This window comes from Lathamus discolor, chromosome 10 (assembly GCF_037157495.1).
Source record: "Lathamus discolor isolate bLatDis1 chromosome 10, bLatDis1.hap1, whole genome shotgun sequence".
Taxonomy (NCBI): Eukaryota; Metazoa; Chordata; class Aves; order Psittaciformes; family Psittacidae; genus Lathamus; species Lathamus discolor.
In genome coordinates, this window is record NC_088893.1 from 5,642,986 (window position 1) to 5,670,905 (window position 27,920).

At 47.2% G+C, this 27,920-nt stretch overlaps 1 protein-coding gene across 2 annotated transcripts; it reads right to left on the reverse strand.

The window, feature by feature from the left end:
• Positions 1-27,710, reverse strand: ETF1 (eukaryotic translation termination factor 1). 2 transcript variants are annotated; one of them, XM_065690307.1, is made up of 11 exons: positions 27,601-27,710; positions 27,357-27,498; positions 12,452-12,627; positions 11,519-11,658; positions 8,410-8,548; positions 7,278-7,468; positions 6,601-6,730; positions 5,644-5,799; positions 4,787-4,851; positions 3,541-3,688; positions 1-2,122 (listed from the first exon to the last, which is right to left on the reverse strand). In XM_065690307.1, exons 2-11 carry the CDS (start codon positions 27,440-27,442, stop codon positions 2,040-2,042), a joined length of 1,314 nt encoding a protein of 437 aa, XP_065546379.1. In that variant the 5' UTR covers positions 27,443-27,498; positions 27,601-27,710; the 3' UTR covers positions 1-2,039. The 2 variants fall into 2 exon arrangements, with proteins under 2 accessions (XP_065546379.1, XP_065546380.1); XM_065690308.1 differs by lacking the exon at positions 27,601-27,710 and adding an exon at positions 21,936-22,028 and having other exon boundaries at positions 27,357-27,433.
• Positions 27,711-27,920: the final 210 nt, after the last annotated feature.

Genomic DNA, 27,920 nt, shown 5'->3' on the forward strand with positions numbered 1-27,920 from the left:
TATATTCTTAAATATGGTTTAATACTCTTCTCCATTTCTGTACATCACAACACCAAGATATCACTGCTTGGGATCTCTCTGCAGAGGCTATATAGTATGCGAAGGCTAGGATTTTTCACCCCCGTTTAACGTGTTTGTATGTGTAAGTGTAATACATATCAGTATATATTGATATACACATCAATATATAATGCAATATATATCACCGAAGAGAACACATTGATTAAAGAAATACAAAAATTTGGCATCATTTCCAAACTTAAATAGTAAAAATAAAAACTACAAAAAGGAGCTGCATACCCTAATGTATCATGTGAAACAACAAGCAGTATATTCAAAAAATGTAAATTTACATCCAATTTTTCTGGTCTTGTCATGTCACATTAGACCCATTTACAATGGCAAAGTCATGAACATACCGCTGTGGAGACCACAGATGTGCTCAAAGCCGGGTTTGTGCAGATCTGTGGCGAACCCGGGCCCACCTTCTGTGAGAGATTCCAGCTTTGATGTGAGAACACCAGCAAAGCCGTCTGATCTGCCAGGTTCTAAAGCAGGGGTACGAGTTGTATTGCTCACAATGACTGTCATTTTGGACCTCAGAGAACAGCGTGGCAGAAGTTTTAAGACAAGCTCCCCCTTCATTCAAGTGAAACAGGATTACGGGAAAAGTAGGCAGGTATGCAGCTTGGAAGAGAAGCTGCTTTTGACTGACGCACCAGCAGTGACAGAGCCAGTGAAGAGCAGAACTACCAGGCACCGCGATGTCGGAGAACCCGGTAACCCCCCCAAAGCAGCAAGACCTGTGCATTACCTCGTGCCAACGCCCACTTCACCCTCTGCCTGCACCACCACCTGAAAAACCCTTTGCCAGTTCAAGCAGGTTGAAGTGCATTCAATATAGCAGGCGTGACAAAAAGCTTTCTTGAGTCTTGATGCAACCAGAAGTTTTAACCCATGAAGGGCACATTAAATATTCAGCATCAGATTTACAGGAGACTTGCGAGCCCATCCCATAGACTGCCTTAGTGCTGGGAGATGGGTGTCCCACGGGTTGTGCTAATATTCAGCATACACACATGGAATGCTCCAAACACACCAGCACTAGGGTTTCTGCCAAGGACTCCATTTGCTAGTTACTCCTGTCAAATACCCGCTTCCATGGAAGAACTGTGGGTTCAAATTCACGTACTCAAGGAAACCTTACGCAGTCCTAAAGCAAAAGGAAAAACTTACTGAGGAACAAAACAAAGCAAAGTGTACCTTACTGCACTGAAATCAGGTGTTTATTTCTGTCCAGACTGAAAAATAATAATAATAATATATCCTGAAGGCTGCACTGCTCCAATCCAAATTAAGCCCAAGACTCCAGCAGCATTTTCATTGCAATCAATGAAGTGCATTTCCTAGTTTGTGAGAGCAGTGCTTCTGCAAATAGATTAAAGCACGTTTGGCTGGTAAGCCTCCCCATCCCATCTGAATTTGCAAGCCACACATAAGCTAGCACTCAAGGTAAGTGCCTTCTCATTCTTTAGAAGAGAATGAACACCTCCAATTTCATTACATTTCTTCTTCTGTAGTCTTAAGCTGAGAGTGCCATGTAAATGGGTCACGGGGCTGCAAAATGCAGCAATTGATCTCTCCAATCAAAGTAAAAAGAAACAAACCAGTAGGATCTTACTTCTATTAATTTTCGAAGGAAGAGGTTTTACAGCAGTTAATGTATCATGAAGGTTAAAAAAATCATTTTCATAAAATACAAGAGCAACCAATTTCACCATTGAGTAAAAGTAAAAATTGGGATTCTTTTTAAATTAGTCCAAAGTGGCATATAGGAACTTAGTAGTTTGCTGCTGTACTGACACTATGACAAATCAAAGTGTAGGGTTTTGCTTTTTTTAAATCCAATGTTTGTGGATCAAGTTCTGGAAATGTTCCAATTCTAAGGCAGGGATCTGTTGTGTTTTCCACCATGAGTTTGCTCCTTGGGTTGGATGCTGGAGGGGCGAGGCACGTTTTGCCGGACCCAGGTCGACTACCTAGTAGTCATCAAGGTCAAAAAATTCATCGTCTCCTCCTTGGTATTCCATTCCCTGGAAGTCCACTCGGTACCGCAAGATACCTGGGAAAAACAACAGGCTTTAGCTTCTCCAACATCCACAGAGCTAGAAAGGCATTTAAACAATTCCCTGAGCCCCAGCTGCACATCAAGAGGTTCTCAATTCAAATCTCAGCAGCTGACTTGGCACTTGTATTGTGAGTTCAGCTCAGGCTGAGGACTAACAGCCGACACCCAGCTAGTGTGGAAATGGCACATCCATGTAATTTAGTGCCAAAAAGAGGGAATACCTACCTGCCCAGCATAGCCCAGCTTTCTGCTGGAAAAGCTGAACCTGTTTAGGAGGACTGTATCTCCAAGAAGCAGCAGTGACAGATCATTTGTCCCACTCTAACTGCTCAGTTAAATTCAGAAGGCAGCTGGCACTGAAGTAACTTTTACAACAGTAAAAGCAGTATTTAGTGGCTGTCTCCCTTGACCCAACCCTCCCCAAACACCAGCCTGGGTTTCTGGGAGCCTTTATCCCTGGAAGCATTTACTTAGCTGAAGGGTATTCCGGGAGTATTTGAAGTCTATAGGGAGCACGGTAGCAAAAGTAGCCCACCATGCAGACAGACTGGATCTGAGGGGACAGGAAGGACTCCTGGAATTACAGACCCTGGAAACTTAGAAACCTGTTGCTCCTTACACGGCCAAAGCATTCAGGCCTTAATCCTGATGAGTGTTCTCTGGGCCTTAGAAATTCCTCTTTGCAATACACTCTGTTCTACATCCATCAACCTAAACACAACAAATGGCAACAGCTACGTTATCAGCCAAAAAGCAGCAGCTTTGCCCTGGGATCCCTAGTCTGGGGAGAACAAGGTGCACAGCAGGCAGTTTGATTCTACCCCGCTAATGCTTTTTGTCAAACTGAAGCACAGCAGCTACCTGCACCTCTGCCAGACTTAGCTGAAACTGGTCAGTGAGCTCAGGAGAAAGACTGCAGGATTTCAGAAGCCTCATTTCTCCATAAAGTTGGGCTAAAAATGCTTTTATATTGAAAAGAAGGGAAGACCAGGGAGCAAAGTACAGGGAAGTTCTGAGAGCTCAGTAACAGATATCCAGCTGCTTCAGAAACTAGGCTGGGGTTTGTCATACACCACTTCTACACAGCAGGGCATGGTCTGCCCCAGAACAATAACTGTGTACAGAGAGTGAGGCAGTTCACAGCCCTTCTGAAATTCAGCAGCTGGAAAGGACAGTCCACCCTCTGAGCACTCTGAAGGACAAAGGGATCTGTGGAACGCAGCTGGAAAGTGGCAGCTGCACAACGTGCAGCATCATCGTGATGAATTCACCTGCAGATCTCTGATGAACATGACAGTTTCTTGAACTGGTATCATGACTAATAGGAATAAAATTAATCCCACTTGCTTTGGCACCAGATTACCAAATCAACCATTAAAAAAGATGACACACATTTTCCTCTTGCAGTTTACCTCCAATTCCTCCAAATCCTTTCACAAATTGGGATCCTTCCTGTGATTTGTCTGTAACAATTTCCAATGTTGCTCCAAATTTCTTGTAGTTGTTTGCAAACCACTCCAGAAGGGGCATACTTTCTATCAGTTCATGTTCCTGGCCGGTCTACAGAGACATTTGAGGGGGTGGAAAAAACAGTAACAGAAAGGTTACATCACTGTGTGTTAGGTATTAAGAGCTGTCTTTGGCTTAAAGATCACTACTGTCTTCATTTTTAAAGACAGACACCAGCTTCATGCTTCACAGGCTGGAGCAGCCAACACACTTGCCAGGGTCCAGCTCTTAGGCATTTAGGACACATCTGTATCAGCCAAGCAGTGACACAAGCAGAAGGCTCCTGGTTTTAGAAGTTCAATCCTGACAGTCCTGGTTTTGGGCCCCCATACTACAGAACTTAGAAGCAGGAGAGGAAACACCTTGTTTATTCTCCTGCTCAAGTGTCAGCTCATGCTACACTCTTAGTTTTTAGTGTTTCTTTAGATTTGCTTTATACCCCACAAACAGTCCATTGCCACTCATCTAACCACGCACTGCTCACTCTAGGAAATACTGATCTGTGCAAATACAGAGGCAAGTACAGAGCTCTGTAAGCAGGAGGTCAGGTGATTATTGGCACAGAAACACAGTATCATTGCAGAATACAATGGAAACCTGCCATGCACAGAAGGAATTAGCAATTACCCCACCAGGAGGAAAAGAGCTACCCTGGCAGACCATGCATGAGACAGAGATGACCACCCTTTCTGCAAGGGACAGATGTCTTTGCCCAGCTTACTGTGCAAAGTAATACAGATCCCCCCCAACCCGTCACGGTTTTTTGACCTGCACGAGCAAAATCTGATTGGTTGTAACCACGTAAGTGCCCAATAAACAAGGGGTTATGGTTTAGGACCTTAGCCTGTGGGTTGCACAGTGTCTACCAAACCCTTCTAGGAGGTAGCTTGATGGTGGCCAAAGACCCCTTATTGCCTGTCACTTCATTTACACCATCTTGGAACTGGTGTCAGGGAAGACAGGAGTAAAGCAAGTGTGGAATCCAGGGGTTACACAGAAGGGGAACAGGAAGAGCCACAGGTTGTCATCTTGGAAAACTCATCTGAATGCCAGAAAGGTGGCACATATTCACCTGGTTATGACAAACTAAGCTCAGAATGCTGCACCAGTACACTGAGAATAAATCTACAGGCCCCAAAGCTGAAATACCTCTTTATCTGTGAAGTGGGATTTATCCTTCTCTTGCTCTGGTGTCAAATACAGAATCTTCTCCTCTGAAAAGGGAGGGGAAAAAAAAAATAGGTTGGATAAACTACCAGGTGCAAGTTAAAGACAGCAAGAGCCTGACAACAGCCAGCAATTACAACAAATGTTAGGAACAGCAGATATTAGGAAGAAGTATTTTACTCAGACTGTGGTGAGGCACTGGTTGCCCAGAGAAGCTGTGGCTGCCCCATCCCTGGCAGTGCTCAAGGCCAGGCTGAATGCGGTTTGGAGCAGCCTGCTCTAGTGGAAGGTGTCCAGGCCCATGTCAAAAGGCTGGAACTGGATGAGCTTTAAGGTCCCTTCCAACCCAAACCGTTCTAGGATACTATGACACTGCCTTTCTTTCTAGGTGAAGTTCTATAAGAAACCGAACAAGCACACCAGTGGAGAGTTACTGTCATGCCAACACCAAAAAAGGCAGAGGTCCTGCTGTAGGCATTATGGTTTGTCGTTAGTAAGGATCATGTTTCTGGACAAGAGTCAAATCAGCATCCCCTCTTATAATGCACTGGTACCACATTTATACTTTCACACCCAAAAGTCAGGTTTTGTGCTACTCTGTGACAAATTACCACCACAGCACTGCAATTCTTTCTCCACAGTGGAAGCTTGCTAGTTTCATTCAGACTTTTCCCAGAGTAGCCAGGAAGTTGCAAGTTAGTGACCTGCCTACCTGACATCCCCTTGATCAAGTCCTTAAAGATCTACTTAAGGAGTTCCTGCAGCATAATCTATTCAAGAGAGTCAGCACAGGTGTTAAACCTTCATGGATGTTTCAGTCTCGCAGAAGTGCTACCTACCCTCCGTGCCTTGGCAGTGCAGAACGTATCTCATGATATCCAGATTTTCATAGACTATCAGTATCTCTACTGCTCCCATTTCCAAAGCTTTTAGTGTATCTTCAACGCCAAAACAGTACTTCCCCGTGTCCTGACTGATTTCATCGAAGTATCGTCCTGCAGCCAGGATACAAAGAGATTGTCACAAACACTGATCATGCCACTTGGAGCTTTAAACAAGCCTCATTTGAATGCAAGAAGCAGCTGGAAAAGGAGACTGTAATGCTGCTGAAGGAAGCAAAGGATATGGTAACATGTCAGAGCATGTAGTTTAAAACATTCATCAGCAGAAAGCTGATAAATGTTCCAAATCTAAAAATACTCCCTGAAATACTGCCCTGTCAGGAATCTCACTCCACTGAAAGGTTTGCCTTTGCTGTTAAACAATCAACTGGACTAACCCACCAGCAGGAACCATCTAACTTCACCCTTCCCACTGTACAGTATCTACTGTTACTATTGCCCTCCTGTGCTTTCCATCTAGCAACGTGTGTCTTTGGAGAGTCAAAGAAAGGATCTTTTCTGTTCCTATCTTAAAACAAAAAATCTTAACTTTCATCTTGCGGAAGATGCAAGTGATCTGAGGAGCTATTTTTACCCACTCCTATCCAAATGTCACCAGAAGGCCTGAAAACTAAGGCAATCCCTGATGAAAGGATAAACAGGGAACATCTGAGAAGTCCAGTGGGGAAAAACAACAAGAAACCTCCCCACACACTCCTTAAAGCCTCATTAAGTCCTGCAGCATTTAAGAAGGTGTTCAGGTAACAAAGACCACTACAAGTCATGCTCTGCCCACCTCAGAAAGCATCACAGGGCTGAGGTAGCACACAAAGGCACTACCAGGAGGCCTAAGGCGAGTTCAGCCTAGTCAGTCAAGCACACCTGTCTCAGAAGGCTGAACGTGTGGTCACATACCTATTAGTTTCTTCTCCTGAATGAATTTCACATTGGAGAGGACCTCAGTTGACAACTCAATTGCTTGATTGAATCCGTTTTCTCCTCCATATGAAATGTCAACTAGTTTGAGCACTTTGGATTGCAACCGCTAAACAAGAAAAAGCAGACATGAAGAAGAGTCCATCACACAGCACTGCCATAAGACTACTTCATAATGCCACAAGAATAAACACCTGGCAAGAATCACAGCATTAATCTGTTTTGCTTCACTTGCAAGCAGAGCTTCTCAGTCAGAGGGACCTCTGCATGTTTGATACTGAAGCACAGTTTTCAGGCAACAGGGACACGGAGATTAGGTTTAGTAGAGTTTAATTCCAATAAAGCTTCTACTTTAGATTTGGAAACAGAAAGAATGTGAATGGCAGTTCCAAACCAGGGAGGACAGATTGCTTTTCAGCACTGTTGTTAAGAAAAGGAGATACTACCTCCTTGTGGGAGGCATTAGGAAATCCTCCTGGGATATTAGGTACTCTATCTCATTAGGATACATCAGATGTTTAGTTTTGATCAAATAACTTCAGACACCAAAGTTGTATTCCTCGTCAGATGCATCTCATACCAAGTAGCTACTACTAATATCACCTTTACTACTGACAGTTTAAACATTTGGGCTTTGCTCAGAAAAGGCTACTCACCTGATCAAACATGTCAGATTGACTTAATTCAGTTTTGAAATCAGCTGATCCAGCTAAAACGAGACCAGCCACATTCACCTTGTCGCCAGAGATGAAGAGTTGCACGGCTGTCTCTGCTACCTTCCTTACGTAGTTGTGTCGTTTCTCCATTCTCAAGCGAGCAAAACGCAAGGCAGACTGACCTCCTCTACCTTTACAAGAGAACAGATGTGAAGGAGTGATTTGGAAGTAATTTCAGTTCCGGAAGGTTATTAGTACATGGTTCCAACTGGCTCCGAATAACTCAAGCCAAGGGCAGATGCAGCCTTCAGAATTAGTTTGCCGCAAGCAGAGCCATGGGCACTCACTGAAACAGTAAGTGAATAGAGGGTTCACTCACAGCAAGGGATTTTTCTCCATATATCCTGAAGAGGGAATTATGTTGTGGGTGGTTTTGTTTTTCTTTTTATACAGACTTGAAACTTGCTTTAGAAATCGAACATCTGTGTACATTTTCTATGTCCCATACCTTCACTAAAAGCCATCTCTTTTGTTACACTGCCTCATGTGCCTTTCTTGCCAATGCAATGCATTCCAGCAGACTCTGTTGCAGGAGCTTACTGGGGGAGATGTTTCAATTTCATTTTGTCCCATCCCAGTCTACAAAGGACAGTAAGCCAGGAGTAGCTAACAGACTGAACTCATCAGCGGCTTACTACAGTGCAGCACCAGAGAGCAGAACTACCATTTTGCTTGCTCCATTAGGCTTCTGCGCTTCTTGCAAGGAACAGCTTCTTGCTTTTCATGCTGGTTTGCATACAACACCATCAGATGCAAACTTTAAAGACACTACCAAGTGATATTACTACTTGTGCTATTAATATTTAGGTAAGTCTACCTCAAAATCAAGTAACTGATCAAATGCTCCAAGAAATAAAAAGCATGACTTGAAGAAGATCAACTAATGAATCACATATTACAGTGATTCATTAATTTTGACAGAATGCTCAGACTAGAGGCTTTGCTGTCAGATTTGATGGAAGTAAAGAATTGAGTAGAGCTAAACACCTGCAGGCCAAGTTTCCTGCTACTACCCTCCCATCCCACCCCATGATGTACTGCTGCGAACAGTCTAGACAGACTAGTGCATTACCATGCTTCTTTGGAAGATCCACAGTGAATTTGTGCAGGACTTCTCTTGTGTTTCCTTGAAGGGTTCCAAAGAGTGCACCACTACCATCTATTACAATAAAGCCAAACTTGCTGTCGTCAGAAAGCAGCGCCGTAAGAGCCTGGAAAAGAAAAGCATGTTGTCAGTAGTAAGCACCAGTCTCTTAATGACCCTGGTTCAGAAAGGCCACCAGAAACAGTACACCTCGATGAGTTTCAGTTCTGTAGGTGGTCTTTGCGATTATATACAAATAAGCTAGAGGACGAGCACATTTAGGAGGTGAGACTGTCCCAGATTACTACCTCACACAATGCTGCCAAAAGCAGAAAGGAAACTAGTACTCAGGCTTGATAACTATTTTCACTGCATTTACCAGTTCATTGCCTGACATTGCAGGAACGCAGAACAGCAAGATCCTAAAGATCAGCTCTGGAAAGTGAAACTATCACACTTCTATGAGGCTGCATCACCTCTCTGGCTGGCAAAACTGGAAGAATTTTCCTAGCATTCCAGCCAGGAAAGCAGAACTTGCTTAGTTCGCTTGATCAGGCTATCTGGGCTGCTTTCATCCTGCAAAGCACTGATACAGACCTTCAACTTGACAACTACAACAAATACTGGTTTGTTGCACCTGCTGGCTTCAAGTCCCAAAGGCAGAATGATGAAATCTATAGTGGCTATAACAAATTCAGCCTTACAAAGCAGAATTAAGTAACAGCAGCAGTAATTGCATAACTGGCTATAGAGAAGGCAGCCAGAACATTTGCTGCAAAATTAAAGTTATTTTCCCTTTAAAGAAAGCAGCTAAATTCATTCTGTAAGGTCACTGAAGTTGACTAACCATTAACGTATTGCTTAATATCAAGGCTTTTGAGTTACTTTTGTCCTCCCCAGCCTTGGTTCTGGTGGTGCGGGACATCCCCAAATATCCACATTCTACGCTCCTTTTTCCAGGGCATCTGTCAGTTACTGTCCCCTCAAGGGCAGCCTGAGTGAGCAAGAACATTCAGCACACTCACTCCTGTTCACTTACACATGCCCAGTAAACATAAGAGCAAGAATCCTCTTTCTTGCTGGTAAAAACACATCAACAGGATGGAGAACTTGTCAGATTCCAGGTTGTTTGAAGTCACCAGTTTAATACTGAAAGTGTGATGATGTTGGTTTACTGCAGAGGACCTTTTAACTACCTGCATGCCTGCCAGCTTGATTATTGGGCTGAATGGAAAGGATCCAAACTATCAGTCATCTTTACCCAAAATCCACACAACCGCATCTACAGCTTTCAAGCTTAAAAGAAACAGACACTGAAGTTCAATGGAATCTACTGGCCAAAATAAATATTCTGTATTAATTCCTCAGCAGTGGGATGAATGAGAGGAGGAAGTGGCATATTACATTGCAATCTATTTAACTGGGACAGAGCCAAGCAAATCGTGTGACTGGAATGAATGCTCCAGCCAAGGCATCAAAATAAGTCATTGCAAATCCTACCCTTCAGACACACATCAGGGTTCGTATCCCTCTTGGGAAGTTACTTTGGTTTCACACAGGCAATAAAATAACTAGAGGATATCTTATCAGATTCTCTTGCCAGGCAGCAGATACCTATGGCACTGATGTTCTCGATTCCCTCTTATTTTAATAAAGTATCCAATGCTCAGTGATTCCCTCCATTTTCCCATCATTAGTTCTATATCAGCAATTCCACAGTTTGACCTATCAAGAACAAGCTTTTATTCTGTTCTTCAGTCTGAGCTGAGTTTTCTCTTTGCTGCTTCAGCCTAAAGGTGAAGATCACCTCCTCTTTCTGCTCCTTGACATGCCCTCACTTTCACTGGAAAGCTGCTGATGTACCAAGCCAGATGCCCTCACCTGTTGTAGCTGCATGTTGGGGAAACCACTAGGTTAAAAACACAGTTCTACAACCACTGAAACAGACAAATCAAGACTTCAGTGCTAACATCATCTTGCTGCTCAAGACAGCATACAGTAAGCTTCTGCACCTAGATTTGATTCTGCAGCACATACAATACCAATGAAAATAATCACATACTCAGAAAACACAGGAGAGCAAACAGCCCATGGAGAAAGGTGCTGTTAGTAATCACAGCAGCAATTACCACGAATTCCTCTCAAGTTCTTGCCACTGTCTTTCTGAGCAATGCTACACACCAGCAACAGTGTGTTCACAGCTGCCCCCACCAACAGCCCACTGGGCAGCAGCTACTCTTTTGGTAGTGAACAGCCCCTGAGGCAGGAGCTGCAGACAAGATCAAATTAATCCCTTTTCCGATAGGGAAGAAGGCAACACACCAGCGTCCATCTGCTGCCAGCAACTGCAGGGACAAACATCTCTTGGCTTTGCACCTCTGACTTGCTCCTGAATTCTCATATTTACCTCTTGCCTATGGACATGTGGGCTTGGCAGGACTCAAGAGCTTTACCTGTGCACAGTTCTGTTACGTCATACAGGTTTGATGACAGGCAGTTAAGTCTCAGTCCACATATTTATCATGGTGAACCCATGGACATGAAAGGCAGTCAGTCACCTACTACAGATACTTTGCAACTGCCAACAGAGTCAGAACAGATGCAATGAACTGTCTTCACACAGTCGAGACCAGTGTAATCCACATTAAATATGCCTCAAACCTTCATTTAACCAAGATAAGCAGATGTTGAATAAAAATAATCCCACTTTAGCCCAAGCAGATGAGGCACAGGCCAGTTCTCCATCAACAGTCTCAGTTAACACATCTGGTATCAGGACTGGCAACACTAATTATTATCATGGTATTACTTTAAGGCCTGGCTTGGAATAAAATCTATGGCCTCTTAGGTTACGAAAAAAATCCCCTGCCTCCAGTCATAGAGAAAAGCTCATGTCTGTGGGTGACACAAACTCAGCAGTTACTAACTGGACCATAAAGTCAGCTGTAGTAGGAGCTGGTGGCTTCAAAAGCAGGATGCCTTAACTAAAGCCTGCTGCTCTACAGACTGTGGATTCTGCACATCAAGGATTGTTCCAGCGAGTCTAGCAAAGCAGCCCGACTACTTCAAACCCAGCAGGTAACAGGGGACTTCTTACCTCTGTGTGGAATTTGTTGTCACACAAATACAGCGACGTATTGATTGGTTTGAAAGGTTCAAAGTCAATGTTGACTTTCTTCTCTTTTCCTTCTTCTGTCACAATTGTTCCACAGTAAACAACCAGACCATTTGGAGGTACTACAAAACACATAATGCAATTTTAGATTACTAAGAAATGCAGCAAACTGTACCCATCAAAAACTACTAGGCCTTAAAACTTAAGGCACAGCTGGAATTCCCAAATTTTCTACTTTCCATTTCCTCCACCTCTTTCCCTCCCAGATGTCTACAATGGAAAACAAACTAATTCAGTGCACCTATGCTGAAGAGCTGTAGGAAGCTAAAGGTAACACTGAGGGAAAGACTTGCAACAGAGCTGCAAGAACATGTACCTGGCTGTTAAATCCATGAGCTTGCAAGCTCATACAAGCTTAAAAAAGGCTGGATAGCCCTGTGAAGCTTTCCTAGTTCTTATACAGTGATTTACAGACTGACCATCTCAATGAAGGCCACTTGCAAGTGTAAAAACAGTGACAATGAACACTTTCCCAGCAATCATTATAGATTGCCTGGGTCTGGTTTTGTTGGTAGCTGCACGTGGCATACAGAAGACATACATAAGTTTCTGCTTGATGGAAAACCACTAGTTTAATGCAAATGAACTATTGTGGAATAGCTCTTAAAGCTGGTCAAGTTTAACTGCTAAGGACAGAATCATGAGCCTGCTTATTAGAGACAAGGACCATCTCACTATTCTAGTCCCAAGGGCCACCCTGAAGTAGCCATCCACAGGCAACGTACCTGGAATATCAGTGCAAAGACAGCAGCAGAGGCCAACAGATCTGATTAGCAGAAAACTGCACAATGCAGGAATTTAAGGCTGCTTCCAAGTAAGGGAAGATTGCCAGCATCCATACAAGCTAGAAGTTACCTTTGTTATAGAGTTTCAGTCTTTGCTGTACGGATGTAATGGCTCCCAGTACTGAAAGGCGATTCACTCGAGACTTGATGTTGGAGGCGGTGCCGAACTCATCCGCTAACATTTTAGCCACTCGCGAAATCTGGTCTTTGGGGGGAATGATCAACGATATCATGCTGGTACCATTGCTGAGAAAGGAAAAGAGAGGGGTTGTGAGCAGCCACCAGCCAAAGCAACAACTGTATTCATACCATACTCTATGCACGCAGTTGTCTTGCCTCCCTCCCCCCAAGGATGCTTCACTCCACTGTTATCCGTGTCATTCCCCTTCTGCTGGACAGTAATGGGAGAGAAAAGAAAACAAAACCAGGCTCTTCAGAAGGATTTGACTCCATAAGCAAGTGTTCAGGTTTGTCACTACCGAGCAAGTCCTCCAAAAGCTGCTCATTTAACCTGAGATACTACTCTGTGAAAAGAAAAAGCATGGATGTTGAGGCTAAGGGCTGCAAGCTAAAGGCATGGAAGCTGTCCTCAGCAGAGATTATTTAAAACAATGCAGCTACATACTTAAAGAATGCTTTGGAGTCCATTCCATTTGTTCTCAGACAGCTGAAGCACCAGCCAGCCCCAGTGCCGATTTAACACTTTGCTCGCCTCAGATTAAAATAGAAAACCAAACTAGAAGGATCCTTTTGTAGCAGTTAGTCTTTTCTACCTTCCCATCAGCACTTTGCTTTACAGAGAACCTGACCAGCTCTGGCAGCTGCTTTAAATAAAGAGTGCTTTAAGCACCAGCCCCAGGCACAGAGTCAGGAGATAAGACCCCACAGGCTTAAATTAAATGAAAAAGTAAGTTTGATGCTCGTTTTTCCTACGGCTTTTGGGTGGATCCTGCAGAGAACTTAATCCCCAAAGCAGCCTCATGGTTCAAATCCATCCAAGGACAACATGAAAATCAGGAAATTTCCTATCTGCTTTCCAGCAGGTACCTGCCATTTGCATTGAAGTATCCCAGATGTCTGAAGTTGCTGCTTCTGCACTGTCTCAAATTTAACCCAGACCTAATACTTCACCTTAGAGTAATGGCACAAAAATCAAGTATCTCATCGTGTCCTCTAGCCCTCTCAAGGGCAAACCAGCTAAGCTCTGTGAAGAAACCTCTACTCAGGATTCTGTGTCAGGGAACCAAAGTGATTTTCAGCCATTGAAAAAAGGAGGGGGGTAGTTTGCTAGGTTTTGCTATTTTACATTTCTTACAGTAGAAGACTAACAGGGAACCTGCCTGCTGCTGCTTCAGACTGTCATGCTCTAGCATCCTGCCTGAAGTGTTTGGGCTACAGAGACAGCAGGGAAGTGCTTAAAAAAGCATCACTTCATTAGCCTCTTTACAAAAGTTGTACAGCCCCCTTCCAAAGATCTTCAATTCAGGCCAAGTTGAAACAGATGCTGGTAGGTCAAGTAAGTCCCTGACCTTAAAGACAACTAATTGGTTTTAATATCCAAGATCCCCATACACACTCATCAAGAAAGTCGTGAAGAGACACTTGCAGGCATTATTCCCAGAAAGAGCTTTGAGCCATGCTGACAGCTCTCAGACTTCCAGGTCACACCAGCCAAGAATACTCCATATACCACTCAATTAAAGCAGCTTGCTACCCCAGTGAATGGTACAAGCCTTAGGGGAGATCTAATGGCCTATCATTCCCAGCAGGCTCCTTTGAGTAAGAGCCTGATCCGAATGAAAGTAACTCTTCCCGACTTTTCTGAAAGTAGCACTCTTGAGTTCATTTCTTTCTCTGAAAGAGGAGATTCTCTGACTTCCCAGAGACTGGAAAGCTCTGCATATCACATCTAACTTACTGCACAAACTGAGGGCATCCGAATGTGGCAGATGGGACTGTTATGCCCCTTGGGCACTGCATGGCTTTCCTGCTAGGAAAGAGATTTAATGCAGTTTTCCCTCTATTGAGGACAGAGGGCAAAGATCAGACAGTGAGCTAGGGTAACAGCAAGGAGTGTGTCCTCCCTCCCAAGGCCAGTTCTTCAGTAAGCTACTTACCTTCAGTTTTCAAATGCAAGCCACCCCTCAGATCCCAGCCCCTGGCCTCATGTTATGTTCCACTGCCCCAGAAACACTGGCATGAGCAGAGCTGCTGGCCAGAGCGCAGCTCTGTGTGTTGTGAATGGCTGGACGGCACCAACCCCACACCTTCACAGGGCCACTGCAACTGGGGATTATTTATATTACACACAGCTTCTTATCTCTAAGGCAGAGTCATGTGTTTCAGGCAAATCACTGTTCCTCAGGAACACCCTGCCCAAAGCACCCTACCCGAGGTAACACGGTGCACTTCAAAAGCTCTTGTGATTCCTTACTGAAAGCAAAGAAATGGGTCTCTCAGATGATGCATTCTCCTTCATGTAAATCTCAAACTAGTTTAAGACAGCACAGTACTGTGCTTGGTGCAAACCCATCAGCACATTCCAGCCTGGATTTCTACCCAAAAGGACCTTCCATTACCAACACCAAGTGCACTTCTTGGTTTTGACATGCTTTCTTCACTATTTACTCAGCCAAAGCTATTCTGGGGACTAACTGATTCCTACAGAATCCAGCAAAACAGCAGGCATGCAGCCTGAGCACCTCACAGCATCCCCAGCTGCTGCAGCCTGGAGCACAAGGAGTCACCGGCTCCTCACCTGTGTCCCCAGCACCTCCACTGGAAGCAGACCCTGTCAGTATGCTGCTGCTGCTGCCTGCTGGGTGCAGCTAATCCACCCAACCAAGCGGTTCATTAGGCAGCCAGCTAACTGAAGGTAACAGTCAGCATCCCCCCTGCTCATCTCCTCTTCCTTAAACCAGCACACTGTCAGGATCTGATCACTAAATCAGATCATGTGCCAGAGAGGCCGAGAGCAGCAAGTCACCAGCTGAAGCACACCTGCACACCAGTGATCAGGATGGCTGCAGAACTCCCTCATGCACCACTGAGACCTTGTTAGCCTGGCACGGAAGAGCAGTTTTCCCCTCTCAAAGCAAGCTGGTACCTGTATGTGACCTTCCTGCAGGATGGCAGGGTCTAAAGAACCAGTTGTGGCTCCATTTGTTAAATTCACCATAATGACACAAAACATAGGCAAGAGTTTCTAAGAAAGCTGCTGCTCAAAGACATGGCTCTAGAGCACATTTACTCTGAGAAGGAAGTAGGGGAAATCATGCTGACTATGGCCTGCCAAAAGGGGCCTTTCCAAGCAGCAGACCTGTAAAGCCAACAGGCTCTGCAGCGCATGAAGCACACGGGACATTTGCTGCCTGGCAGACCATTGCCAACCACATATCCCCTGGTGAGCACGCTGCCAGACAGAACTTCATTACAGAATTGTTACAGTGAACAATTAAATAATCAATCTAGATTAAGGACAGTGCTCACACTGGCAGCTCTAGATCAAACACGCATTCTTCCTTGTATCACCCCCAGCTCTCCTGCAGGAAGGACAGACCTGAAGCACTCCAGATTATGTTCTGCTCAGCAGGATCCCAATTTCAAACTGCAGCATTGCTAAGAGGTTCCCCCCCACCCCCGCCTCCAGTTTTAGTACACCCAAGACAAATTATGTGAGATCAGCTGGAAGCTAATGCCTTCAGACTGAACCAAGCCAGGAAGTTTGAAGCAGCTAGAGACAGTTGCTGTCCCTATTCTGGGCTAAGGAGTGCCTGCACAGCAGCCAAATAGCTGCTACTGTAATCCAAGTATGCGCATCAAGACCCGAAATGCTCCTTGTAAGAAAGAGATGTTTGCTTTTGTAAGAAACCAGCATTCCCAACCACAGGACAGCACAACATGTGCCACTGAACAAGGGACTGCAGAGGAGAAAACAGTTTAAGGCATTAAGGGCATCTGTCCACACATTATAAAGGAACAATGGGGCAAGTAGTGCCAACCTCTTGGAAGGTAAAACCACCCCACTGGCTGGGTATGATGGTTACTACACACACTGTACCAGCCCTGCCAGTAAGAGGTAATTAGCTCAGATTTAGTGTGGCCTGGAAGGTACCAACATTAGTTATCTCTAGGATAGAGGACAATAATCAAGACTCCAGCTTTGCTCCTAAACCACTGCAGGTGGGCTCCAATTTGCTCCTACAACCTGCCAGGGACCTGTCTGGGGGAAAGGAGGAAGCAAAACCAAGCACACTTTAGGAAACTGAGGTTTGTGGATAGGACACAGCCTGTTCTCGTATTAAAACTTCAATGGTACTACAGCTTGAATTTCAGACAACTATACAAACAGAAACAGCTATCCCAAGCACAGAGAGGCTTAAGAGCAAATGTTATCAAGTTATCACAGCGAGTGGCAGTGTGTGCGGTGCTGAATCATCACTAACCTAGCTCCAAAATCCCAAAGGGAAGAGTTTTGCCAGTGTTCCTACATACAGCATCCAGCAGCTCCGTTCTCCCTGCAGGACCTTGCTGTACTGCCTAAGAGGTATCATCAGACAGCGTCTCAAGTGCCTTATGACAGCTGTGGCATTGCAGACTAAGAGAACTGCTGGGCTCCTTCCAAGCACAAGAGCAGGGATTTCACTGAAGACACTCACATCAGCTGGACTGCTGTTCCAAGTCCCCAGCCACCTCTGGCACCAGGAGCAGTGCCCACTGTGTACTTGCTGGTTCAGCATGAGGAAGCCATTACAACAGAAGGCAAGTGCACAAAGTGAGCAGTGTATCACGTTGGAAATCAGCTGCCACATACACCCCATGATGGTTTTTCGTTACAGCTGGCAGTTGAGCCGCCTGTTCCAGGTGGCCATCTTCATCTACAGGGATTTGGTTTCTCCTCTCCCGCCCATCAGGAGGAACAGCTGAGCAGACCCTTAGACCTTCAGCTTTCAAATGAAACTAGAAACTGGTCTAGTGACTTCCTAAAAGATTCTATCTCACACAGTGTTATGTCAGTGAAATGGCTACGTGCATACCACACAAAAACCAGCAAGCACTGACTGTAGCTACCTTCAAGTTGGCACCAGAGCAATCCCAACCAGAAGGCTGAGGAGAAACAGTCACTCAACCTGTCTCCTGGAATTTGGGATATGTGCTGGCAAGGGAGAGCATTAACTTCACAGACATGCTATATAAATAGCACTTACTGGCCTATCCTGTGGTATCAGAGGAGACCTGACAAACAGCAGCTGAGCTGTAGTTGTTCCACAATGAAACATTTTACACTAATAGCACACTGTGTAATGCAGTGATACACAGACAAGGAAGGCCAGTCATTCTCTATGACTCAGAAGGAGCTTTGTTTTCTTACAGGGTACTAGTTCCATCAGCATCTTGCTTTCCCCAGGACAAGGCCTACATATGACTGCCAGAGACTGCAAAGGCATGGAGCAAACAGCTTTCAAATAATCAGATCTTAACCACATACCACAGCTAGGAAGCTTTCTATGAAACAGCTGTTGCCACATACCGCTTCAAGCGATGTTACCTTCCCAAGGTAACGTCTGTTGGTCTCCAGCCAAGAGGACTGTGGATTACTGAGCAGGCATCACATGTACCAAGGAGCCCAAGCTGCCTGGACCATCAAGACTTCTGATGTTATACCATAGCACGACCAGTTCCATCACTGACACACCCATAGCCAGATGCAAGACAGATGCCAGTATTATCTATGTAATCCAAGACAGAACTTCACCAGATGAATCCCACAGGTCCAAGAGAGCTACTTCTGAACAAATATGCACACAGTGTGAAGGACTAACTCAAGAGCACAGTTCACACAAGCAGTGAGGTAAGTAAAGAATATTTGACAGGGTTTTGATCCTGTGTCTGAGCAGAGATGTTAAATGAAGTGTATAAAAAGTGTCCTTGGGTATAGGCAAGCACAAGACTGCTGGTTTGGGCTCTCTTACAAAACACAGGCCATTAGACACTCTCTGTTCACACACAAGTTCTGCAGGCAAGCGTTGACCCTGCTGAGGGGAAGTTCTGTGCATATGCTCTTACAACTTACAAATTATGGCTGTGAAGTTCACACACAGGTCACACAGCTGTGCCCTTTAAAGACGTCACGCCTTTTAATAAGATAAAGCCTTTGTCAAATAGGAAGTGGCTCAAGCCCACTTGAGACACCAGATCTAGAGAGACAACAGAAGATGCAAAAGCTACATTAACTTGTCCTGGAAATCCTGCCAGCCTGCTAGGACGGAGCAGAGACAATCTTAGGAGTCTAGGATCTCTTCAGTCTTCAGAGGCAAGGTCATCTGGAAGCTTACCCAAAGACTGCATTGCCTGTGAGAACATCTTCTGAACACTAGTAACAAACACATGTACCAACATGCCTCAATCTAATCGCTGCTTGAGAGGCAACAGCTCTGTGTGATGTCTCCAACCTAAACAGATGAAAACCCACTCCCTGTTCAGAGGATGGGCTCGAAGACTGCTGCTTGGATACCTAGACAGAGAACACAACAGCGGGTAGCTGACAATGGGACCTACCATTAGCTCCTTAGAAGTTTCATGTGAAGTTGAGCTGAAAGCCATGCCATTGGCAGTACTTTTTGCAGCATCATTTCAGGAGGAACGTCAAAACCTCCACATCAGAGGCATTCTGTATTTCACAGCAGCATACACCAGAACACTGGGTCATCTACTGAAAGGCAACATCAATACAAGTTGTTCCTCAAAGGTTTCCAGGTCACCCAAAGAAGGGTATGAAGATACAGAAGAGACCAGTTCACAAGCAGCAGTAGGGCAGAGATGACCTCTCTGGATCCAGTGCTGCCTCAGAAGCAGAGAAAAAGCACAAGATGGGGGTAGAGCAGATATGAGGGGAGGATCAAAGAGTCAGGAGACGAAGTAATTCTTTCCTCAAGAGTACTTTTCAGCATAAGCATTGACTGGAGAGAGCCAGCCCCTCCTCCCCTAAGTCAAAGAAACCCCCCCAGATAGCTAATCCATCAGTCTCTGGATGCTACCTCTACCCTGCACAAAGAAAAATCACTTAGCTGCACAGCATGAGGGCATGCAGCTATTGCCACCATGCCACCAGCTCTCCCACTGGAGTGCTGTTCCAGAGCCCTAGGAAGGAATCTTGTGTATCATCATCCTGTAATGCTGGCAGGTCAGATAGAAAAAGCACTTTGTGTAACCAGAAACAGCTTGAACACAGACATTAAGACTGCCCTGAAATGGTATTGTGCCCTAACCCACTGACTGTCTCAAAGAGCAAAAAGGCCCGAGATGCTAAGCAATCTTACCAAATGCGGGCTAGGGAGAGAAGCACCAAGCCAGAAGCCACCCTGGAAAACAGAAGTGAGCCTGTGTTCCTCAGGGCACCCACTGCTTCAGCAGCAAGGGAAAGCTTCCCACAGGGAGGCAGCAAATGGCTGCTTCAGCAAAGGAGCAGAGGCAAGACTGGCTACTGCCTCACCAGGGGTCAGGCAAGGTAGTGCTTCCCCCCATGAGCAGCCACTGGCCTGCTGCCAGGACCTGCCTCCTGAGCTCAGCATCCATCACTCCCTAGGGACAGAAAGGTGGTGGAAGAATCAGGTCACAGACCTCTAATTCCTTCACATAGCAGAGAATTTGGCCAGGTATCACATGTCTGAAGGCTGCACAGGTAACAGTGAGCCCAGTAGTCTACTATGCACTACCTGCACACAGGTCAATGTAAGCAGCTACATGCTCCGAGCCTCTTCCTGTCCCCAACTGGAGCCAGCTCCGACACTGTGGCTGCTGCTCAGGCAACCACCAGCACCCAGATCTCAACTCAGTTCTGGAGCTCTAGGAGCAGATCCTGACTTCATCCCATATTACCAAAGAGCACTGAATCAGCGTAAGTGGCTACTACACACGCCACAGGGAGGGTGAATCAATGCCCCTCTGAAATCCTTGGATCAAAGGCAACACATCACAAAACCTAATTGCATAGGCATGTTTTGAATAGGCCTTATTGGCTGCATCTGACCTCATGCAGAAAGCCCGGATGCCCAATTACTGGTAAGTGGAACAGACATTTCTGCACTTCAGACATTTGTGACTCACTGGGAGGCTTGATTCTGCCACAGTTCCCCTGCTCTCTCTCCTCAATTATCAATGCTCCAAGTTTAAAAGACTTGTTGCATTATGCTAATGGGTCAGTTGGGTACAAGATGTACACCAAGGGACTGCAGCAACAGATCCAGATTTGCTTGTTAAGATGTTAATGCCTCAGAGCTACATGGGAATGGGTTGATAAAAAGCAAGGAGAAATGCAGTTGCCACAAAGCCAAAAACGTCTGTCCTCTTTTGAGATGCCCATTCCCATCTCTTGCCACATTTCTCTTCAACAGTCAGGGGCTCATTCATCAGCTCTATGTGAATGATGAGCTATGTATGAATCACACTGTTCACTAATGATTCACACAGTTGTAAAGGAGGGTACCAGGCTGCCGAACTACCAAGGGCTATAAAACACTTCTAGAGTTCTTGTCTCACACGCAACCATTCTCCCAGGTTAGGTCATTTTCTGCCACTTGCTGGTGTGTGCTCTCCAATAGCACTTCCCAATTGTTCCTTTTGAAGTATACAGCAACAGGTAGAGCAAGCAGATGAGAAAGCCCAGGAAGCGTTTTACAATGATTAGGCACAGGCAACCAGTAGGATGTCAACAACCCTTTGGACATTCTCCCCAGTTCCAGCTGCATTCTTATCTGGCACAGGGAGAGCAGCTTTCTCCAACCACCCCCCCTCAACACCACCGGAACACAAGCTCTTAGGAGACACTGCCTTAGTCCTGAGGAGCCTCATCAGCTCTGATCACATGAAACCCACACCCAGCTTCTAACCCCAACACTAGAGAGACTGGCAGCCTGAAGGGACTCAAACAGAGCAGGGAAACAGTGTTTCAAAGAGCTGCAGTATATCCTACATGGTTACCTGCCACAGAGGCCTCAGCTATCACTTCTGCCCTGGATCATTCCTGCTCTGACCTCTCTGCAAATGTCTCCATCTCCTCTTGCTACCAGAAGCAAAAGACAGTATTAATACTGCAGCCTTCACTTCTGCAACAGAAACATGATCTCCTTTAGAAACTATGCTTGACACAAGCAGGCTGAGAAAGCACAACTTCAAGGAAGCAATTCAGCTTAGGTAAGAACTTAAATCATAACCTCTTCCCTAAACACTCCATACTTCAATGACAGCTCATAAAGCCAAAGCAGAAAACTCATTGTCAGTAAAGATAAAATCCATGTGCCACCCCACAGACACTCCTCTTGCAGTCCCTGCCCCACATCTGGCTTACATTCTCCACAGACTGAAAGGCTGCACTTTCCCAAGGCTGGTCCAGCCTGGATTCCAGCTGAAGCAGAAGACTTCTAGGAAAGGTACCTCTACTGGAGACACGAGCTTGCTGTGGAGAGATCTCAAGGCTACCCCACAACAGGCACTAGCATGACATATCAGCACTGTAACCTAATGAACACAGGACAAGTTGGAAAGCCAAGTAGTACCTTGCCACAGCACTGCCCTTCAGGGATCGACCAGCTCACCCAGGCCCGGTTCAAGGTCTCCATACTCCACGTCCTAAGGTGAAAGCTTCAGCTCTGCAGAAACAGATCCTGTATCAACGGTTAAACTGTTTCCCAGAGCCCAGACCCAAGGCACAGCCACAATGACAAACAGATCCCAGTAACGAAGGTGGGGAAAGAGATCTGCTGCAGCCTGGGAACAGGGGAGGGAGCCTCTGAACTGACACACCTCTGGCAGTGTAGCCAGAAACCAGTCACAGCACACAAAATCCTCCTCCTGATGCATGACATCATTTAAAGACTTAGCTTTACTGGTACTTGCCTAGACATGGTGGCATTGTTACACTCCTAAGATACAGTACACCACTATATATGGTGTACTGCATCTTCTATGCATATATGGTGCAGTAAAAGAATTTATAGCAGCATTAAGCAGCAACTATTGAGCATACTCAACTGTTCAACAGGTATTCCAGCAGAGTTGCAACTTGAGTGCAATGAAGTTGTACAGCACCTGCTATCAGCAGAACAAGCCATCTACAACAAAGAGCTGCAGATGCAGCTCTGCTGTAGGAGTAACAAAATATTGCACTGCCTAATTCAGGTGAGAAATACACCACCACATAATCCCAGCACCAGCAGTTCCCAAGCATTTTGTTCAAAAGGAATCAGGAACAAGGCAAACTCATACTTGCAGCTGACTCCAGATATACCCTAAGTGCATCCCAGCAGCTAGTGCTGCTGCAGCACTAACTCACAAGCAGGTGGGCTTTCAAGTCACTTTTGGAAAGACCCACCATTGTAACAGTGGAACAGACAAGACTATCTTGTTCTCTAGAAACGCCAGGTTGCCCAAACAGGTCTCACCCAGCCTTGGCAACTGGCCTGGCCATAAAAGCAGCACCATCCCAGGACAGCTCAGAAGCAGGTACAGAGATGCGCAGCCTCCCACTCACCGTCACCCAAGCAGGCTCCTACCATCCCTGCCACACAAGGCTGGGAAACAGCAGCAACCCGAGACTAATTCCAGAGTTGGACTCTTCCACCAGGCCCAGCAAGGCTCCTGATGGACTGCAGGAGAACCCAGCTGCAAGTGATGTGTTCTGCAACACAAGCTGAGAAAACTTATGTCTAAGCAACAGGTCAGCTTTTCCACCCTCAAGCAGAATTAGCCTACATTTCACTTTGTAGAAATTCCCACACACTTTCAGGCCTATCTACTCTCTGGTGACTTACTTGTCTCACTTCTGGTTTCTCCCATATACAGATGGAAGTCTCAACTTGGCCGAATCCAAATCCTAGCAAGAAACAGCATCACTTTGCCTTCCATGGCTCTGGAGACACCAAGATGTCCCCTTCTCTTGGATCTCTCCATTCTCCTGCTTTGAGCCACTTCTTCCAGTTACAACCACAGTAAGTTACTGGTTCAGTTAGTTGAAACCTGCATATGACCCATTTCCCCACCTTTCAAAACAGTTTGGAAAAAAGTTCTTCAACACACTACATTTGTCAATCTTAGTGGTTGTTGCAGACAGAGCCTTCAAAGACACCATTCTCTCTGCCTCCTCTCTCCCCGTTTCAGTAAAACTAATAAAGGCTACTGCTCTGAACAGAGCAAGCTCAAGGCAGGAGAGGTGCCTCAAGGGAGCAGGTTCCTGAAGGTTTTACCATTATAATGCAGCTCCACACCCTGCACCAGCACCTGCTATGCTCTCCCTCAGGGTCAGGAAGTCCAACTGGCCAGAGGAGGTGGTAGCAAACCATCCCCAAGCAGAGCTGCTTGCAGCAAGAAAGCCCCTGTCCCTAAGAGTTTGAGAACTTTTCCAAACGTGATTGAAATCTGTCTCCATCTCAGGCCTAAGCCTGCAAGGAAACTGCCAGTTGCTGCTGATGCTTGATTTTGTCAAGCATTTACAGCTTAGATTAGCAGAAAAAACTGACCATAGCCCCGCAAACTATTCAGAACTGCAAAGACCAAAAGGAACAAAGACTGATTGTCAGTTTAACACTGACACTGGAAAACTGCATGAAGCAACAGCAGAAAATAACGGAGACAGAGGATAAGGGAAAAAACATCGGACCAATGCCACTTCTACTTGAGCTGCTGCAACAGCCACATGCAAAGCCACTGCTGCACCTTCTGGAGAGCACAGACTTTCACCAAATCTGTTTGTTACGAAACCTAACTGTGGACTGAAAGCAGAATCCCTTTGTGGGAGAGAAGTAGAGATGCTCGATGAAAGCCTGAGCACTCCCAGCCACCAGAGATGAGTGACAAGGCTAGACTTCCCACAAGGACTCACCACCAGCCTTTAAACCTCATCTTCTTCTGGCTAGAAAGGTTAATTGCCTACAGTACAGAACTCAGGCTCCCCAGCTGCTCTCAGGCACACACACTCTGCTGATACCAGCTACTCCCCGTCCCTTCACACCACATCAGAAAGATGAACTCCTTAACTGTGTAAAGTATTACAGCTTGCAACTCAGCTTTGGAAGAGCGAGAAAGAGAGTAACAGACACTTCTGGTTTAGGAAGCACGATACAGACCAAAGCTCCTTCTAATCCCTGCCAAGCAGAGATGGGGTTTTGAGGTGGGTTAGGTGGTTTTAAACACTACTTTTGTTTTGATTTGCCTGATTCTTGCTATCCAGAGATCAGTAAGAAAGCCAGCCTGGAGAAATAACACAGGGCATTCTTGCTAGGCTATTACCTTAACATTACCCTTGCTGGCCTCAAGCTCATCAGCTCCCGGTAATGCTGAAGCTCTAATCTTCCACCCTGGTTTTCTGACCAAATACTACCACTTCGCTGATGTGTCCCAGGCACAATAAAAGCACTTCCTTGCTCTCACGCTCACTTAACATGCTGGAAACATTCTGCAAGCTTTCCTTGAGATTTTACCCAAATAGCTAACAGCAGAGGCGCCCCAAACGCCACACATGAATTGAACATCTAGCTCCAGCTTCCTCCATTTCCCGTCCCTTTGATCCACTGCAGGAACAACCAGCACATGAAACTGGGACACTGCTGCTGGGTCACCATTAGGAGTACATGAGTAAGGGAAGGTGGAGACGCTAAGGAGTCCCTGGCCCTCCACATCACCCTATTTAAAGGCTTTGCCCCCTAACCCACCCCAGAACAGGTCTTCCTACTCCACAGGAAGAGGAAGCGACTCTCCCAAAGGCCGGAAAAGCCTGTTTCACTACCTCACACCTCTTGTGCCGGGGAGTCTAACGCCTCTGGTGGCAAAAGTTGCAGCATCTCTTCCCCTAACTGGGCCCAAACAGACCAGGATAATTTTAGCACAACACCCATTTACACATAACCTTGCTTCTACAAAGATTGCTAGCATCAGCAGCCTTCATCAGGTGGTGGTTCAGCAGCTAGCTCAAACATTAAAGAACAGCAGTATCACAACATCTAGGGCATACGCTGGATTCAGAGGGCTCAGCTAAACCTCCATATATTTTGTTGTGCTTGCAGCACCTTTACATGAAGAAGAGATGTGCCTGGGACCACCAGCAGGGAAGAGGGAAGACACCGAGGCTATGTCCCCACAAAGGTGTTATCCCTGTAACAGCCACCCGCTCCAAGCCAGCCCCTTGCCTCACCTCACCCTGGATCACTCCAGTACCAGTTGTAGTCTTGTTCTCTGCAACATCCACCTATTCCAAACAACACAAGAGTTGCCAGTGAAGCTAGACACACTTATGTCACCACATTCTGAATCAGAGAAAGCCAAAATACTAACCGTACACTTCCAAAACACACCCCGGCCTCCCCCACTGCTGTTACAGGAGCCACTACGTGTTTTCACAAGCTGCAATGGTCACCCATAGCTCCCCAAGGCCTTTAACTTCATGGCAAAAGTCATTCACACGCTCCCATGCTTGCCAGGACCTCCCCACAGGTACAACACATGCTGTCAACACTGTAAAAGCACAGCTAAATGGTCAACTTGGGCAGTCAAAGTCCACTCTGCTGCAGAAGGACAGCCCAGGCTCCCCATTCCCTTCTCCCACACCCCCATCCCTTGCACAGCTACCTCATACACCATATTAAATAACACTTAAGGGTACCTGTAGCTTGGGTTCTCCTCCACTTCCTTGGCTACTTTTCAGCTAAACAACTCCCCATGCCCACACTACACACCAGAACAAACATCAGTACTAAGGGAAGAATAAGACTGCAGCTCAGCTTATGTGAGCTGTCCAAAGGCAACCAGAGCGATGCCCCAGCCAAATTAACACCAGTTCAGATGAGCCTATGGAAACAGAGCCACGCACTCACCCTTCATTTTGATTTTATTGCACTGTATACTGGGACACCCACTTTCTTTGCTATTTTACAGCTCCAGAACCTACAGTTCTTACAAGTACTCAAGCCCAAAGGGCTTCCCAACCCATACATCAGGCCACTGCTGAATTACCAGATGCAGGCACCATGTCACCTTTGGCATGGGACAGGCTGTCAGAACATCCAGCAGTTTTATGTCTGGTGGGGAAAAAAAAAGAGAAATCAAAGTGCAAGGACAACAGAAGGGGAATTCGAGCCCTTAAATTTAGCACTATCCAAACTTCTGGAGAGCCTGCTTTCAAGGAAACGGAGTTAAGCATTTCTTCCACTGGAAGGTGAAGGGGAGGAAGGATCAAGTATGTGTTGGTAAGAGAAGGAACACAGTAACTGCAACCCCACACCCCCTCCTCCGGAGCCAGCAGGTCCCCTGGGAGGAGCCCACGCCTGCACAGGGCAGAGGAGCCGTCTACTCCAGCTGGAAGCTGCCGGTCCCCGGTGCCAGCTGGCACTGGGCAGCCAGGGGCCACGGAGAGGCCGGACACTACGTGGAGCTGGGCAGCGGGCCCCGCGTCCCCTCTCCCAGCCCGTCCCAGAACCCCCGGCAGAGGCAGCCGCAGAGGGTGGAAGGGAGACAACTGATGAACCCAAACCAGGCCGGGGCCAGCGGGGAGCACAACGGCAGGCGCTGCCCGCTTCCCGTGCGGGAAAGTCGGTTACACTTCCTTTCTGCGACTCAGCCCGCCCCGCTGTCCCCGGGGACACAGGGCCCCCCCCGGCCCTCCTCGCCGCGCTCTGAGCCCGCTCTCCTCCCCAGACCCAAGGCCCTCCACGGCCGCAGGGACCCGGCCGCTCTACCACGCGGCCAGACAAAAGGGCACCGGGGCCCGGGAAGGGGCCGCCGGGCCGGGGCTGCTCCTCACCGTCTGCCCCGCACCCCGCGGCGGCCGGCCCGGTGCCGGGCGGCAGAGCCCTCCCCGCCGCTCCCGCTCCGGCCAGGACCCTCCCCGCAGCGTCCCCGGGGCGGGGGACCCCGCTACCCACCGTCCCGCGCCGCGGTGCCCCCCCGCAGCGGCCGCCCCCTGAGGCGGCGCCGGCCCCGCCGCTCACCCGCGGGCAGCTTCTAGGCTCTTGATGAGCTTCTTGATCTTCCAGATCTCCACGTTGCGGTCGGCAGCGCTGGGATCGTCCGCCATCTTCTCCCTCCTCCTCCTCCTCCTCCTCCTCCTCCTGCTGCGGCGGCTGCGGCGGCCTGCGGCGGGCGGGCGGCACAGACGCAGCGGTTAGAGCCGGCCGGGCCCCGCGCCGCCCGCCCGCCCCCCCGCGCCGCTCCCCTCCCCTCCCGTCCCCTCACCTCAGGCGCGGTCCCCCCCGGCGGCGCGCGGCTGGCGGCGGCGCTGACGTCGGACACCGGCGGCTCGCGCTCCCCCTCTCCGCGCTGCATGTGTTGCAATCGGCTCACATGGGGCCCGTGACATCACTTCCGGGGGACTGGGGCGGGGCACGCACGCACGCCCCGCCCAGCGCGGGAGCGGAGAGACACACCATAGGCTGTTCACAAGCACGACCCCGCCCCGTGCCCGAGCCGCTATTGGCTCTTGCTCCGCGCGGGGTGCTATGGGGCATGTAGTCCACAACCCGCCCCGGCCTCGGCGCTCGGCGGGGCGGAGCGGC

Coding starts and splice junctions, on each gene's coding strand:
- ETF1 (XM_065690307.1), bottom strand. CDS start 27,442: ATGGCGGACGATCCCAGCGCTGCCGACCGCAACGTGGAGATCTGGAAG. Junction 7,469..8,409: donor GGATCTTCCAAAGAAGCATG/GTAATGCACTAG, acceptor TCTCTTGTAAAG/GTAGAGGAGGTCAGTCTGCC. Junction 3,689..4,786: donor CCCACTTCACAGATAAAGAG/GTATTTCAGCTT, acceptor ATGTCTCTGTAG/ACCGGCCAGGAACATGAACT.